The sequence below is a fragment of the Malus sylvestris genome, chromosome 3, assembly GCF_916048215.2.
Source record: "Malus sylvestris chromosome 3, drMalSylv7.2, whole genome shotgun sequence".
NCBI lineage: Eukaryota > Viridiplantae > Streptophyta > Magnoliopsida > Rosales > Rosaceae > Malus > Malus sylvestris.
In genome coordinates, this window is record NC_062262.1 from 26,611,925 (window position 1) to 26,628,456 (window position 16,532).

General features: G+C 36.7%; 1 protein-coding gene and 1 pseudogene across 1 annotated transcript; both read right to left on the reverse strand.

Moving 5' to 3' along the window:
• Positions 1-4,714: 4,714 nt before the first annotated feature.
• LOC126614611 (uncharacterized) lies at positions 4,715-11,099 on the reverse strand (annotated as a pseudogene).
• A 1,286-nt stretch (positions 11,100-12,385) lies between these two features.
• Positions 12,386-16,510, reverse strand: LOC126614612 (polyadenylate-binding protein RBP45C-like). Its single transcript, XM_050282260.1, has 7 exons — positions 16,101-16,510; positions 15,230-15,707; positions 13,398-13,453; positions 13,191-13,321; positions 12,976-13,072; positions 12,702-12,884; positions 12,386-12,611 (listed from the first exon to the last, which is right to left on the reverse strand). Exons 1-7 carry the CDS (start codon positions 16,377-16,379, stop codon positions 12,609-12,611), a joined length of 1,227 nt encoding a protein of 408 aa, XP_050138217.1. The 5' UTR covers positions 16,380-16,510; the 3' UTR covers positions 12,386-12,608.
• Positions 16,511-16,532: the final 22 nt, after the last annotated feature.

A 16,532-nucleotide genomic window follows, 5' to 3' on the forward strand; every position in this document is an offset into this window, starting at 1 on the left:
GATTTGGATGAATTTTTGTATGAATAATTTTCAAATAATAATTAAAAAAATGAGTGATTCCGATCTTTGAGTTTATATGTTCAAGATACTTTATTCGCAATTTCGCAACTGGGGGAAATAATATGTGCATCGCCTCATGGTGTGATGCAAGTGTCCTAATTCAGCTAATGTAACCCCAAAAAAAGTTTAAATAAATAAAACACCCACCTCATTTTTATTTTTTGGAAATTAACACCCGGCAAATCTATTGTTTGACTGAAAAATAAATAAATAATACCCCACCCATGCTATAACCCTCTATTTGGATAAGAAAACTAAATTGAAAATTTGGACAAAGTCAATTTTTTTTTTGATTCATAAACACATAAATTTAAAATCGTCGTGTGAAACAAAAACTTGAAATTTGGACAAAATCAATTTCCTTTTTTAGATTTATAAACACAGAAATTTAAAATTACCGTGTGGAGCAAAAATTTTAAGGCCTATTTGGTAGTCTACTTGAATCCAACTTTTTAAACTCAAAAACAATTTTCAAGTTTTAGGCCATAAAAACTTGTTTAGTATGACTATTTTCAAAAACTGAATTCAAAACTAACTCAAAAATATAGTTTATTTCCTAAAAACACAAAAAATGAGTTTTTAGAGTTTTTAAACTTAAATTCACTGGAAATTTTATTTAAACCCATGTAACTTTTTTCTACACCCAACTTAAATTTTAAATGTTAATTGTCTATTTTACCCTATTGCATAATCACTATTAAGTACAAAATGAAATTAATAATAAAACTCAAATTTCTCTATAAACCAAGACACTATAATTAAACCCTAGCATTACCCTTTGTTTATCCTACGTCCATTCCAACTAAAACTCTAATAGTTCTGATAGAGAAAAACAAGCTTTTTTTATTGATGGATAGTGATTTTGAAGTTTTGAATCCTACAACTAAGGTATGACTCGATTTATGGATATTTTGTTTGTTTGCTTCTTCTTTGGATTAAATTTCATACTTATTATATTATATTGTATTTGTTTTTCTCTACCGTCTGTCTGCCCCCAAAACACCATGCATGGACTTTTGATTAGTAGTGCAAAGACATATACTTGATTCTTGGTGCAAATAACGTTTGCCCAACCTCATAAACCTTGACCACTCACTAGCGGGTGGCATGTCTCCATCCAAACCAAAGCATCAAGGTCAAATGTTTTTTCTGGCAAAGTGATGGATTGAACTGGAGCTTGCATCGCATTCTCTGGCAAATTCAAATCTATGGAAGGATCTCTTGGATCTTAAGTCTATGGATGGGTTTGGAAGCAGAAGAAAAAAAAATCCACGGAAATGCTAGTCATATGCAATTATACAGGGGCAATGGACGCCTCTTTGAAGAAAAAAAAACATTCAGTTAGACCATCTCCAACCCTAACCTAAAACCTAAAAATATTTAGCCCATAAAATTTAGGTTTTAGCCCAGAAACAGCTTTTCTGCTCCAACCCTTATGACCTAAAATTTTAGCCCCAAATTTATTAAAGAATGAATTTAGGCTATTTTTTTTAAATTAACTTTAAAAAAAATTATGTTGACTATCCTAAATTAATTTTATGAACATTTTAACCTAAAAATATTTAAATTATGATAAATTTTGAAAAATCACTAAATCAATACATGAAAATCATGATAAACCACATAAACTTAATACAAACGATATTTAATAAACCACATAAACTTAATACAAATGGTAGAAAGAAAAATTGGAAGAATTGTAGGAGAAAAGTGAGTTTTGTGTGGATATTTGAATAAATACATAGGTATTTATAGAGTTTTTGGGTGAATTTTGAGTTAAATAATTTTTTAAAATTATTTTAGCTGTTGGATTTAAATTTGGACCGTTAGATTTGATTATATTCGATCTAAGCCGTTGGATTCAATAAATATATAAATATAAAATTAAAAAAAATATAATTTGAACCTGGACCGTTGGATTAACCAACGGCCCATTTAAATCCAGTCGTTGGATCGAAAAAAAGTAGCTGTTGGGCTACATAAATGGCTGACACTCGGGGGGACAACCCCACGTGGGTGGGCTCGGCTGGCAGGGATGCCTGGCGTTTGCATCGCGTGGGCGACTGGGTTTTGGGGTGTGGTCTTCATAGCCCCGGTTTCAGTCTCACCTTGTGGGGTCCACTCCAATTTGTGGCCTAAACTTGGGTCGATATTTGGCCCCAGGATGAATTTTAGGCCATGGGTTGGGTTGAGTTTTGGGGGAGGAAGGGGAAATTTAGGTTTTAGGTCAGGGTTGGAGTGAGCCTTAGAGATGTTATTTTATAAAGGGAATGAGTGTAAAGATAACTTTACATTTTGAATTGGATTTGAGAGGGTAGTTTAGGTAATAAATTTGGGTTTAAAGAGATATTAATTCTTTAATTAAAAAAAATATGGGTGAAAGGGAGTAAGTTGAGTGTAGAAAGATGTAAGATGAGTTCAAATAAAATTTCTATAAACTCACTCATTTCTTTTCTCTCCCTCCTCCTCCCATCTCACTCCAAATCTGTCTCTCTCTTTTCTTCTTTCTCTCCCCTCTTTTTTTTTTGGGTAAAAGACTGTTTACTACCCTCATGTTTCGTGGTTTTCAACATTTAGTACATCAAGTTTTTTTCGTCTCAGATTCATACCTAAAGTGTAAATTTTGGGACAATCTCATACATCCATTAGTCAAACTGTTAACTCTCCCGTAAAATGTGATGTGGCGCCCATGTGGACACTGACTGGGCGCCACGTGTCATCCACGTTTTTTTTTTCTTCTTCTTTCTTCTTCCTTCTTCTTCTTCCTCCGACTGCAACTTTTTTTTTTCCTCTTTCTCCTTCTTCCTTCCCCCTTCCCCTTCTTCCCCTTCTTCCTTCTTCTTCCTTCTCATTTTCCTTCTTCTTCTTCTTCCTCCGAATCTAGGGAAGTTTTTTTTTTCTTCTTCTTCTTCTTCTTCCTCCTTCTTTCTTCCTCTTCTTCTTCCTCCGAATCTGCCCAGATTCAGTTTTTTTTTTTTTTTTTTCTTCCTTCTTCTTCCTCCGATTGCAACTTTTTTTTTTCCTTCCTCCTTCTTCCTTCCCCTTCTTCTCCTTCTTCTTCTTCATCTTCCTCAAAAAAAAAAAAAAAAAAACCTTCATCTTCCCCAGATTCGGAGGAAGAAGAAGAAGAAGGAAGAAGGGGAAGGAAGAAGGAGAAGAAGGAGGAAGAAAAAAAAAAGTTGCAATCGGAGGAGGAAGAAGGAGGAGGAAGAAGAAAGAAAAAAAAAAGAAAAAAAAAAAAAACTGAATCTGGGCAGATTCGGAGGAAGAAGAAGAAGAAGAAGAAGAAGAGGAAGGAAGAAGGAGGAAGGAGAAGGAAGAAGGAGAAAAAAAAAAACTTCCCTAGATTCGAAGGAAGAAGAAGAAGAAGGAGAAGGAGAAGGAAGAAGAAGGAAGAAGGGGAAGAAGGGGAGGGAAGAAGGAGGAAGGAAGAAGGAGAAGGAGGAAGAAAAAAAAAAGTTGCAGTCGGAGGAAGAAGAAGGAAAAAAAAAATGTGGATGACATGTGACGCCAAGTCAGTGTCCACATGGGCGCCACGTCACAGTTAACGGGAGATTGAACAGTTTGACTAACGGATGTATGAGATTGTCCCAAAATTTACACTTTAGGTATGAATTTGAGACGAAAAAAACTTGATGTACTAAATGTTGAAAACCACGAAACATGATGGTAGTAAACAGTTTTTACCTTTTTTTTTTACCTTTTTCGTCTCTCCTTCAATCCGCTCTCTTCATTCTCTCGGTTCTTTCTCTCACTCCTCTTCCTCTCTATCTCCTCCAATCCTCTCTCTTCTTTCTCTTTCCTCCAATCATCTCTTACTTTCTTTTTTCCTCTCTCCTCTTTCTCCCTCTCCTACAACCCTCTTTTTGGATCTCTTTATCCAGTTTAAGTCATAAGATTTAAAAATTTTAAATCGCATACCAATCAAGTTTATTAGTTTTAAAGAATTTTTTTTCAAAAAATATTTTGAGAAATGATGAAAATTTTCGAATAAGATACCAAATAGTTCCATAGAAATTTGAAACGATGAGGATTTTTGGGCGAATCCGCAAGCTTCCGGGCCTTGTTGAGGCCCTCCCGGTCGAATGAAGCAGGATTCTTTGACATGTGTGATCGCATTCCCTCGACCACTTCCTCCTCACCCCGTCTCCCTCCCTGCCTTCTCTGGCAAACCCTCCGACCCCCTCTTCAACTCCACGTACGTAAAACCCACACCAACGTCGTGCAGTCCATATTTTTTTAATCATCGTAACAGATATAGAATAAAAACATGCATCAGCAGAGGGATGTGAAATTTCAAAATCAAACGAAGAAATACAAACATTGGTTGTTTGAATAATTTACAAGTCACTCTATTGTCCAAAATTGTTCAAATGGAAGCAAAAACCACGAAACTCCCTCCCTTTTCGTGCAGGAAAAGTTCACTACATTTCGAAAAAAACAATGTAAGCTTCACTTCCTTTAGCAAACCCTTTTGCAAAAGTTCTCTCAACTTTAAGGTACAGAAAATAACACAATGAATGAATGCAGGTTGAAAGAATTTAAGGCCAAAATTTTCAAAATCTATAATATGAATATGGGAAAAAGAACCCCTGGCGGAGGTAATTAGTCGAAGAAACATTTTCACCAAAATCTGGGGTTGGGGCGAGCGAGATCATTAGATCCTGGGACTTCAATGAGACGATTAGAAGGGAAGGGAGGTCGCAAAAATGGGATGTGACTTGGTATTGGGGAAAGGCTGCTGTCCTGTGGCCATAGACGGTGGAGGAACACAGAGCTGAAAAGCTTGGTTTGGTGCAGTTCCTGCATTAAAACCGAGAAACGAATCCTTGATCATGACAGTTAAAGAATTCGCAAAACAAAATACTATAATTTTATTACTCAGTTTTCCTTTTTCTAAGAATTTAGATACTTGGTTTTCTTTTCATTACGTATGGAGCATAACCAATAATTTAGTCAAATAGTCATCACAATGATTCTTTACTTCACCAAATTTTTGTTTCCTTCCTTGTTCAATTAAGATTCATCGTAAACGTAATAACTAGCTCATACCTTGGTGCTTGGGAAACTGGACCTGATGTGGAGTCAACACAGGACGAGCAGACAGTGGTGAGATTGCCGTTGCACCCTGCACCAAATCCTTCAATAAAAAAGGAAGGCAGATTAAACAATTGTAAATAAAAGATACAAAAACCATCATGAAAGTCATATTTTGTTGTCTTTCACTATCATTGTTATTTCATTTCAAAGAATGTTGGGACTCATGCCAGTAGAATGTATCAACAACCAACAGGTATGTCTTAGTCAAATACAAACTCAATGCCAGTCCTAAAAAGCATGGAGTTACCACTTCAAACTTGATTAACGAAAGAAATCATATCAAAAGACAGCTTTAATCATAGGAGTTTTCGTATGCCATAGTATCTTACTTGAGAAACTGGATGCACGTATACAAGCTGCCCGAATCGTCCAACCATAACCTGAGGGTTAGTGAATCAGAAAAAGGGAGTAAAAAAATGTAACTGCTCAAAAGAAGTTGACATACAGATGGTATTAATATCCTTCAATTACTTACAGCTTGAGAATTGGGATGAACATAGGGAGGTGCAGCCTGAACAGGATACTGACCAGCATACCTAAGCGTCTGTGCCCTGCTCCCCACGTGTCCAACAATCTATAATCAGAAAAAACAACCTAAGATCAATCCTAACTAGTGCCACAACACCTCTGTCATATATTATGTATTCAATATTTCTATTTATTTTAACAAGACATGTACCGTGCTTTAAACCTTTGTTAGTTTAACAAAACACAAACATACATCTATGCATAGACTCATCAATCTCCTACTCACCAACAAGCATTAAATCCACGCTCACCAACCTTTGGATCAAACAACTGCTGATATTCAAAAAGATATTGTGTACTTTTCTTTTCAAAATAAATATCAACTTGATCAAACAATTGGTGAGTGGATTTTCGTTTCCACTAGTCAGTAAACTGGAGAACACACACACTTATATTGGTGGTGAGCTTCAAGTGAGTGAAGCTGAGCCTTTATATATGTATGCACATATGAACACACGGTAACTTTGCCAATTGCAACTATTTACAAGGAAAGCTTACATTAGTATCATATAATAACCATATGAATTCGATAATGACTACAATACATACAGGTTGTGAAAATTGAGAGCCACTGCCACCATTTCCATTTGTGAAATTATTAATGGGGACCACCTTAAAAGGTAGAGAGGTACGAGATGCAAAAGGATTTGATCCAACGCCTGGCTGAGCAGCAGCAACAGGTACCATGGGGGAGTTGTTTGGTAGATAACCCATGCTTCCCACTGTTGGCAATGGGGGAGGGGTTGATGTCGTGGCCTTCGTAAACGATGGTGAGAATGTTTTTGCTCCTGGGTTGAGCTTAAATTCCTAAGAAAAAATGCCAAATAATATTAATGTTATCAACTTGGTTATGTAAATAGCATACACATCATGAATTTCTAAAAACTTATTTATGTCACCCGATATATTAACTAGAGTAGTTGGACTTGGGATCGCCAGGCATTAAGGTTTCCATAGTATTAGGCCACAAAAACCATAATCTATGATAACACAACTACCAACAGAATTAACACAAGGTTCTTAGGGGTGGTTTGGGAGTGAGGTGCTTAAAAAAAAAGCACCTATGAAAAAAAGCTGTGAGGGTTTTAGGTGTTTGGTAAACTGAAAAAAAAGGGCTTATTTTGGAAGCTGATGTGAGAATAAGCTGAAATCAAAGGAAAAAGCTGAAGCTGCTATTTGCAGCTTTGGAAAACTGGTTTTTTTTCAAAGCACACGGAGCTACAGTGCTCCTTTAATGAAAAGACCCACTATCAGACTGCTTTTTTTTCCAAAAGCACTTTTACAAAAAAGTTTACCAAACACTCTGTTGATTTATTTCACAGCCGCTTATTCTCACAGCAACTTTTTTTCAAAGCACAGCAATACCAAACCAGCCCTTAGTGGCCCAACGTGTGGTGCATAAATAGAAGCATAAACAGATGGTCAACCATTCTAAGTTAAGAATATGAAACAATTTTGTCCCAAAACATATATACTGAACCAATATGAAATCAATTGATAATTCAAGATGAATTGAACATGGTTCATCCAATGGTAGTTTTACCTTGGTACTTCTAGTAAATTCTGAACCCTGAGGAGGGACCATTTCAGTTGAAGTTGCCACCAGATGGCCATATGAAACATCCACGGCCGGATTCAATGAAGTTGTGACGCTTGAAGAAACAACACCAGATGAAATGTCCGCTGAAGTTGTCCTTTCACAACATTGATTTTCTGTATTAACAATTACAGTAGCAGGATCATGAGATACTCCGTGAGGCAATAACTTGGATGGGATCTTTGTATCATGAACTTTATCAGCCTGCATAAAAAATTTGCACTATTATCGTATAACATGATTACAATGTGAGAACAATCTTGGCAGAGGTTATCTTTACATACACTTTCTTCCCTATAAAACTCATGTTTCTGTTTGAAATCATCCTGTTTCCCTGAGGACCCATCATCTTCAACCTGTCTGCCAAAAAATTGACCAGAGCCTGATGATTAAAAGAAAATAATAGCAGACAGTACGCAAAAGTAATTATTGTATGATAATATGATAGTGTTGAGCACAGATAGCAATTAATGTATGATAGTATGATAGTGTTGGACACAGAGAGCAACCATGCCGGCAACCATGTTTCTGTGTCACAGATATAGGAGATTATCCAAATTGGATATGAATAGCTAAACTCCATGCCATAACAGCTGGTAGAGTTTTATCAGCACGTGAACACTCCTGATACCAGTGTCAAGGCAGAGAGCTTTAGCACCCAAAGTGTCACTCCCCAAGTATGAAATAATATTAACAGAAATAAGAATAGAACCCATACCTCCCATTAGGGGCTTCTTTAATCTGCATTGGAAAAAAAATAAAGTTGTAATAAAAACCTGAAAATGCTTTATACAACTTGCGTCCATAAAAAAACACATACTCGGCATCATGGACCTATATAAGATATTCTAATGCCATTTCAACTCATGTACTTAGAGATTCTTTTTAAATGTGATGCATTTAACTCATGTTAGAATAGAAAAATATTTGTTGGTCCATCCTAACAATTTAAGTGTTTGAAAATAGTGGTAAAGCAACCACACTGTTCATTGTATAGAGTCGTTGGTATGATTTGGTTGGTCTAATCAGCACAATGCCCATTATTGTGGAATTTTAAGTCACCCTACACAGTGCACAGAGAGCAGGCACCGCATGCAACTTAAGGTGAATTCGGGAGTAGCTCAAAGAGTACATGGATTATTTGGAAAACATTTTTTAGTAGCCTCCAACATTAAGAATATCTTTAAGTTGCAATGAGAAAGTGTGTGAAGTTAGGAACATTATACTTGCAAACGACATAGGCCCCCAACAGCAAAAGTGTTAAGAAGGCGTGATCAGGGTTCAAATCCCTGCAATCACAACCTTCCAATCTGTGTTGAGTTCTACCAGTGTGTTAAGAACTTAGGATTCTCTAGTGGTGAAGAAAAATTCAAATATGATAGGGAGAGCTATAATATTAAAATAAAAATTTGGTCAATTGCTCACCATTTTTAACTTTTTACGTAGAAATTGATTATATCCACTAACTATTTATTATATCGACTGCTTCTTCAAATAAGTTTCTAAAAACAAAGAATCTGGTGCAGTGATAGCCATAAGGGGGTGCTAAAATTCTTATGAGGGAAGCAGAAAGTAAATCATTTAATTTTACGCCAACCAGTTTTTAAACTCTACAGTTTAGCTTTTCTTTTTATCCTCTTTGATGTTTACAAGATTTTGCCAGTTTTATTAAAGCTATAAATCACTAGGAGAAAAAGAAAAGGGCTTTTGCAGGAAGGCTCACTGAAATGGTGAATAAGCATTCTGCTTTCATTTTTATGACGTGTCAACTGCCACAGATCAATTGAATTCATTTTATGCAACGTTGTTGCATTTTTAGGTGTTCTTGATTTTATTTCATACCCAATTTCTATTTTAGTTTTTCCTTTCACAGTGCTTTTTCTGCATATAATTAGAGTGCTAAAGTTGGCCATGTTTTTGCTCCCTTCAATAGATTATAGGATTTTTCCTTATTTTCTATAAAATGAAAAACAAGCTCGTAAAAGATATGGAATAGTAATATATGACTTAATAAGAAATAAACTAAGCTTATAAAGTATATAGATAGAACTATGCATATAGAAAATAGTTACCTCTGACAAGTTTATCCCATCCATTTTTCCATTTTTAACTTCCAGGGCATTTACAGCATGTTTCAGTGGAAATTTCCTCCCTTCATGCTCCTTTACAGCTCTCTTTGGGGCAACACCATGAGCAAGGCCATTTCCATTTTGCATTGGACCCCTGCTTACATAGGTAATTATGAATACATAACTTTACACAAAATTGAATTTACAATAATAACTGAGGTGCGTATTTATGTAACAGTATCTGTTCCAGCAGGTAAAACAAGCAATAGCACAAGCTATCTGCCAGTACAATCAGTTGCTATGCTGAAAAACTCTTGATATTTTCAGTTGAAACGAACTAACAAAAAACTTCTTTGATCCCCAAAATTTAGAGTCAGAACTTAGTGCAGATAATTGTACATACAAGTTCAACACTCAGAAAATACCTAAAACCATCCATTTTCTTCTTATTTGTGGAAGAATCAATTGACTTCTTTCCATCATTCTTTGAGCACACATCAGAAGAAACAGTATCCATAACAGCTTCAGTTTCGTCGCTAGCTATATTTCCAGTAATACCATCAGCTGGAAGCAAAACTCCCTGAACGATGTACAAAGAGCCACATTTAACTAAGACAGATTGCTTAAGTTGATTCTGAAACAAAAAAAAGAAAAGAAAAAAGAGGAATGAAATGAATTACATACCATAGCAACAACTTGGACAAGGTCACTGGAGCGAATCACAAGAGTCTCGATCAGTGCCCCATTTCCCACATTAGCATCACTCTTCCCCTTTTTGGTCATCCTGGCTTTCTTCAAAACAATACCTAAACAAGACAAAAACTGACTCAATAAATCTTGCTTAGAATCATGTGCCTTGAGTGCTTGTGTGTGAGAGAGACGGATAATTGTAAGTTTATAACACACCAACCGTGTGTATTCAGAATTAAACTGCCGGATAATCTAATTAAAGAGCACGAACGCCACATACTCAGCGGTTAGACAAAAGGATCCAGTCTTTCCAAATCCAATATAACAACTAAATCTCACAGCCAAAATTCCAACTTTTCTATCCTCCTGCGCATTCTCAATAATTCACCCTTGCTCGATGAAAATCAGAAGCAATCATGAACAAAACCCGCTATAAACCGGAGAAACCCAATAAAACAACCCAGATCAAATACCATCTTATCCTTTCCATCCCAAACACAACAGGATCACAATAACCACTCAAGAAAACGAAAACCCAGATACAGTTGAGCTTAATATTGAAAATTCCGAAGCAGTTTTAAAAAATTCACCATTTTCAAAAACGCATTGAAAGGAAAACAAAAGCTCAATAGAACAGAAACGCACCGTACTCAGTCTCCACAGAGGCAGTGTAGAAGATTCCAGAATACACAGAACCGTCCTTGACGTGGACATCAACTGGGAGGCCAATGATGCACATGGTGGCAAAGAGCAAGGCCTCGCTTAGCGAAGAAGAAGAGGACGAAGAGACAGTCTCGTCGTCTGTGAAATCTCTGTTTCTGCAACCCATTTTTCTATTTTCTCTGTCTTTTTCCGATCCAACCCAGGAAGTTTTGGCCTTCTCCGTGTCTGGTTGCAGTCAGATTTTGGAGGTTCGATAACGAGGGGCAGGGGAAGAGATCTGATGAAGCTGCCGCCAGGGAATTCGAAATAGGAATATCGCTTTCTTGTGCGCTTGTGTCTCTGTTTTGTAATGATACCAATATTTAAGAAATTCCCTTCTTTTTTGTTTCTTCTTTTTCATTTTTTATCCCTCACTATCTATGCTCCCAAGTTTTGTGTTTGTTTTTTTTTTTTCCAAATGTTTTTTATTTTATTTTAATTCTTTTTTGTGTTTCTCTTAATATTAATCTAAACTATATATTAATGAAACTCTCTTTTTCAATTAAAAGATGAAAAAAAATTATGAACAGTAACATAAAATTTATTTTTATTTTTTTTGTTGTAAATCATCATCACTTTATAACTGATTTTTATTTTAATTCTTTTTTGTGTTTCTCTTAATATTAATCTAAACTATATATTAATGAAACTCTCTTTTTCAATTAAAAGATGGTGACAATACATTTTTATCTTCTATCACCAAAAAAAAAAAATTTATTATGAACAGTAACATAAAATTTATTTTTATTTGTTTTGTTGTAAATCATCACTTATAACTGATTTTATTATCTCTAATTAAAAATAAAAAACAAACCTCTCCGCCTCTCTCCCCACTCTTAGGTTCTCTCTCACTTTTTTCCTCTCTTCTTTAATTTAAAAAAGTACGGTAAACATTTTCACACAAACTTTATGTGTAGGCATGTACTAGTATTATTTAAAAGCAATAATACTTAGCAATATTTTGTTCAAAAAAAAAAAAACTTTAGCAATACAACTTGAAAAAAAATATAGGGTTCTTCAACTCATTCTCAACAGACATCAAAACAAAGAGCATGGACATCGCTTATAAGAGTAAACCTGCTTTAGTGATGAATTCCAACATAATCTTTGTACCGAAAAGCTGAGATGGTTTGGAAAGAATCACACCTAACCAAAATTAGATAAAAACCCATGATTCGGTTGCATTTTTTGTTTTTTTTGGTTGCTAAAATCATAACGACGAAGCTGGTGGTGGCAGCCAAGGTTGGTAGGGGTGGTAGTGGAAATGAGGATGTGTAGGGGTGAGATGGTGGTACAAATGGTGGAGCCTAAGGTGGTGATGCTGGCTTAGTTTGAGAGAATTTGATACTTCTATATAAAAATGATGTAGCATAAATTTGATACTTATAACACTATTGCTACACATATGAATTTATAATTGTGAGAGTAAAACTTTAGAACGCAACAATTTATAAGTATCACACTCAAATTTTGCGGTCTAATGTAAAGAGCGTGATTCTTATATGAGCTAAATATATTAATCACACTCACTTTTTCCGGCCTGTAGAAGGCTGCGATGGCGTTTATAGAGGTAGCAGCAGTAAGGGTGTGAAAGTATGGAAATAGTGAAAGGAAATAACATAGCAAATAAGCCTGAACATAAACAAACACGAATATCCGCTCCTCAATATATAAAACTGCAAATAACAAACATAAAGTGCATCGTCTCCCGAGTCTCACTCGGGGCAATCAAGGGTGGGAAGGAAGAACACAAAAGAGAAAAAGAAAATAAAGATTGAAAGTTGATATGCACTCCACAACATGATACAACAGCAGCTCGATGATACCCCCAGCTTTCAACATATGAGGCAGGCAGCTGCAAATCACTGCAACGGTGGAAGCAAATTCGCAATCATGCACAAGCCTAATTCGATATCAAGTAACAAAACTGCATTTAAACGAGTGATGATAGTTACCTGCTGTTGCTGTTGATATGCGCCGGGCTGCTGGTAGTTTCCATATCCAGCAGCATAGCCTCCATAATACAGGGCAGGGTCTTGGGCAGGAGGAGGTGCATATGAATATGCATCGTATCCTTGTGGATATCCATAAAATCCAGCACCACCAGCGCCATTCCACTGTGCTTGATCTGGCTGGTTCTGAACCAATCCAATCAACCAACATATATGGTTAATATGAAGTATGTAGAACAGTAAAATGTCAAAAAACAATAAGGTCGCAAATAAAAACCTGTTTGCTTGTAGGACTGCGGCCCCATGAAAGCCGAATACTTTGTCCTCCTAATTGTGTTCCATTCAACGATCCCAATGCTTGCTCCGCACAAGACCTGAAGCAGAGTACATGCACACGACAAACAAGCATATGATAAGTATTTTACAAGGAAAGAAAGAGCAAGAGCACCAAGGAAACTTATATCAAGACTACCAGCAGTGCTGAGCTCTTACCTGTTAGCAAATTGAACAAAACCACAACGCTTGCCTACTGGTATCTTCACATGAACAAGCTCACCAAACTGGCTAAAAACTTGCCTCAACATGTCATCATTCACACTGGGATCCAGACCCCCAACAAATATCTGCACTCAAAAGTTTCAGGAGTTACTATCAAGTAGCAAGAAATGTACAATGCCAACATTAGAACAAACTACGCACTGTTGTATTATTTGGATCAGCTTCGCCTGGATTTCCTTGAGTACTTGGATACGAAGCTGCAAATAACAAACACATAAGCACTAATTTATGCGAGCTAGTATTAGTAGCACAGATAAAGTTTTCCGCACATTCAAGAACTGATAGTTCAGTTTACACCATGCTATTATGGTTCTAAAACTCAAAATCTAAAATTGAATCAGTTTGTCAAGTTGACATGTCAAATAGAACTGTGTGCAAACTTCCATGCAAATTTTCTATACATTAATAATACACTCATTTGTCTAAAGGTCTATGTCCTCCTACTTCAAACTGGCAATGTTTAATGAAGCATTCCATTTAGCTGTTATGGTTAGCATATTACATGATGCACCGACCAACTGACATTCACCTCCCAACACTACCAATTTGATTTTCTAACAAAAAAGGATTTTTATTTTAACAAGAAACAATGAACATCAAAATTATCAAGAGGCAAAATTATCAAGGTCAAAGCAGAAAGGCAATTGGAATATCAAACATAATAAATTACATAAGCAGATACTAAAAAAAATGAAAATCTAAACACGCAATTGAACAGATTTCTCAAAATCTATTCAAAGAGTTAGACAGATCAAGTAGACTCCATCCCATAGAAGTCTAAATGAAAGAGTACTTCATAAATCTATTCCTGATACAATATTGGAATCCCACTTTACCACAAATTACAAAGTGGCACTTCTACCTAAAACACAGCAAAGAGAGGCAGATGATAAGATGCAACCATATAAGCAGCTCACAAAAAATTAAAAGGGAGCTTCTATTGACACTCCAAAAAGTCATTATGGACTCCTCCCCAGTGAAAAGAAATAAGTAGTGCAGTGTCTTTTCTGGAGTGCTAATAACTATTCCCAAATTTAATGGTGTTTTCATTAAATATGTGCAATAGTGCATCGGCTTCAACTAATAGTTTAAGCATTTGATGCAGATTTATAATCTGACTTAAGATGAGGGCTGAAATTTGGGTACACATTCTATCCTATCAAACATAGAGAACATTGTGGAACCGATCCACAAAGAAAAAACACACTGGTTCTTCAACACAAGCGAAGTATTATAAGAAGGATATATAAACTTCGGAAACGGAGTAAATGTAAACCCGACTGGCAAATGGAATAAATGTAAACCCGACTGGCAAATGGAATAAATGTAAAACCGAATGGTAAATGGAATAAATGTAAAGCTGACTGGTAAATGGAATAAATGTAAAGCTGACTGGTAAATGGAATAAATGTAAAGCTGACTGGTAATGGAATAAATGTAAAGCTGACTGGAAAGGTAATTCTTGAGTAGCATTAAATGCCACGAGAAAAGAAGTAAGAAGCTTCTGACATAAACAAAATAACTGACCTAAAATGAGGCCACGCAATAATGTGGAATCATTTCATCTGAAATCAGTTCCAGGCCCTCCAAAATGAGAGCCTCTCGGTGTCCTGCTTTAAGACAACATGAGTTTTACATAAGCTTTTGCATGTTTTAACATAATTAAATGCGCCCAAGTTTTACAAAGGAAAGTACTCGAAGGAAATGACTAAGTCCCGCCAATCTTCAACTGAATAATCAAAACGACGGCAAATTTAGAACACTTGAGAGATCGTCACCTCGAAAATAGAAATTAAAAGCCCTAGTGCAACTTACCAAACCATAGTTAACATAAGGTGCAAGATATTCATAAAGTACAAGTACAGAACAAACATCTAAGAAAAGTATCAACTGCAATGAAGTAGCAAATTCAGCTGCAGAATTATTCGTATGGCTATTACAAACCATTATGCAATACTAACTAGAATACATACCTTTCTGATATTGCTGTCCACCACTGGCTGGTTTCTTAGTAGCCGCAGGCCCAATCCGCATGGGCCTAGTAGAACAAAATTGGCCGTTCATCTCAGTCATGGCTCGCAATTGCTCACCTTCATCAGCAAACCTAACAAAACCATATCCCTTAGATCGCCCTGTGGTCCTATCAGTTACAACCTTTGCACCCTTGACAGAGTGGTAATTTTGTCTAAATGTTTCTTGAAGCATGTAATCAGTCACATCAGCAGCCAAGTCCCCGACAAAAACTGTAAAATCTGGACCATCATCCTGCCGTCTCTCACCAGCACCTAGGGTTGCCCAATTCAGTCTGAAATTCTGCTCCGTGTTAGGCATAAGAGCGCCATTGTATGTCTGCAAGATCTGCTCAGCTGCAGCGCGAGACCTAAACTCAATAAAACCATAACCTTCTGGCAGACCCGTTAACTTGTTGCGGATAACCTTTGCATTCACAGCCTACAAACAACTCAAAAAACAAAAACGAATACAACATAATGGGGTCAGCAAACAAAGCACATGTACCAAGAATTTAATAGCAAATATCAATTGGCATCTCAAACCCTAGAGCAACAATTGGTTGAAATCTTGACCAAAGCAACTATGGTTTAATATTTTTATCGCAGTGTTTTACTAAAATAAAATTTTCAAAAAGTTTGGGTTTTTTATTTTACATATCACATCTAGAACCAAACCCTAAATTTCAAATTTGAAGTAGAACAACTTCAATAAAAAACCAATCGACGTAAATTAATCTAAAGGAAATTCACAGAAATTCAAACCCTAGATGTACCTACACACAGACACACACAAATAAATCCTAATAATCCTACGCGTGCGAGAGTATATTACCTCACCGGTGGGACCAAAGCAGCTGAGGATATAAGCCTCGTCCATCCACTGCAGCAAGTCACCGATCCAGAGGGAGCGGATCTCATCGGGGCCGGGATTCTGTGTGGTCGCGTACTGCTGAGGCGCCTGCTGGGGCCACCCAGCCTGCGCCGGAGGGGCTTGCCCCTGCTGCTGTGGCGGCATCATCATCCACTGCTGCGGCGGCTGCTGCTGGTACTGCTGCTGGGGATCGGACGGAATCTGTTGTGGTACCAATCCTCCTGATGGTTGCTGCATCATGGTGAAGAAAGGAGGGTGTTTGGGTACGGCGATAAAGGCGTCCTCGTGGAGGAGGAGGGAGGACTGCGGCGCGGTTTGGGAAAACCGATAACCTGAATCCCGGATTGGGTCTGAGAAGAAGGAGAGATATTTTTGTGGTAAGGAGGGTTTATA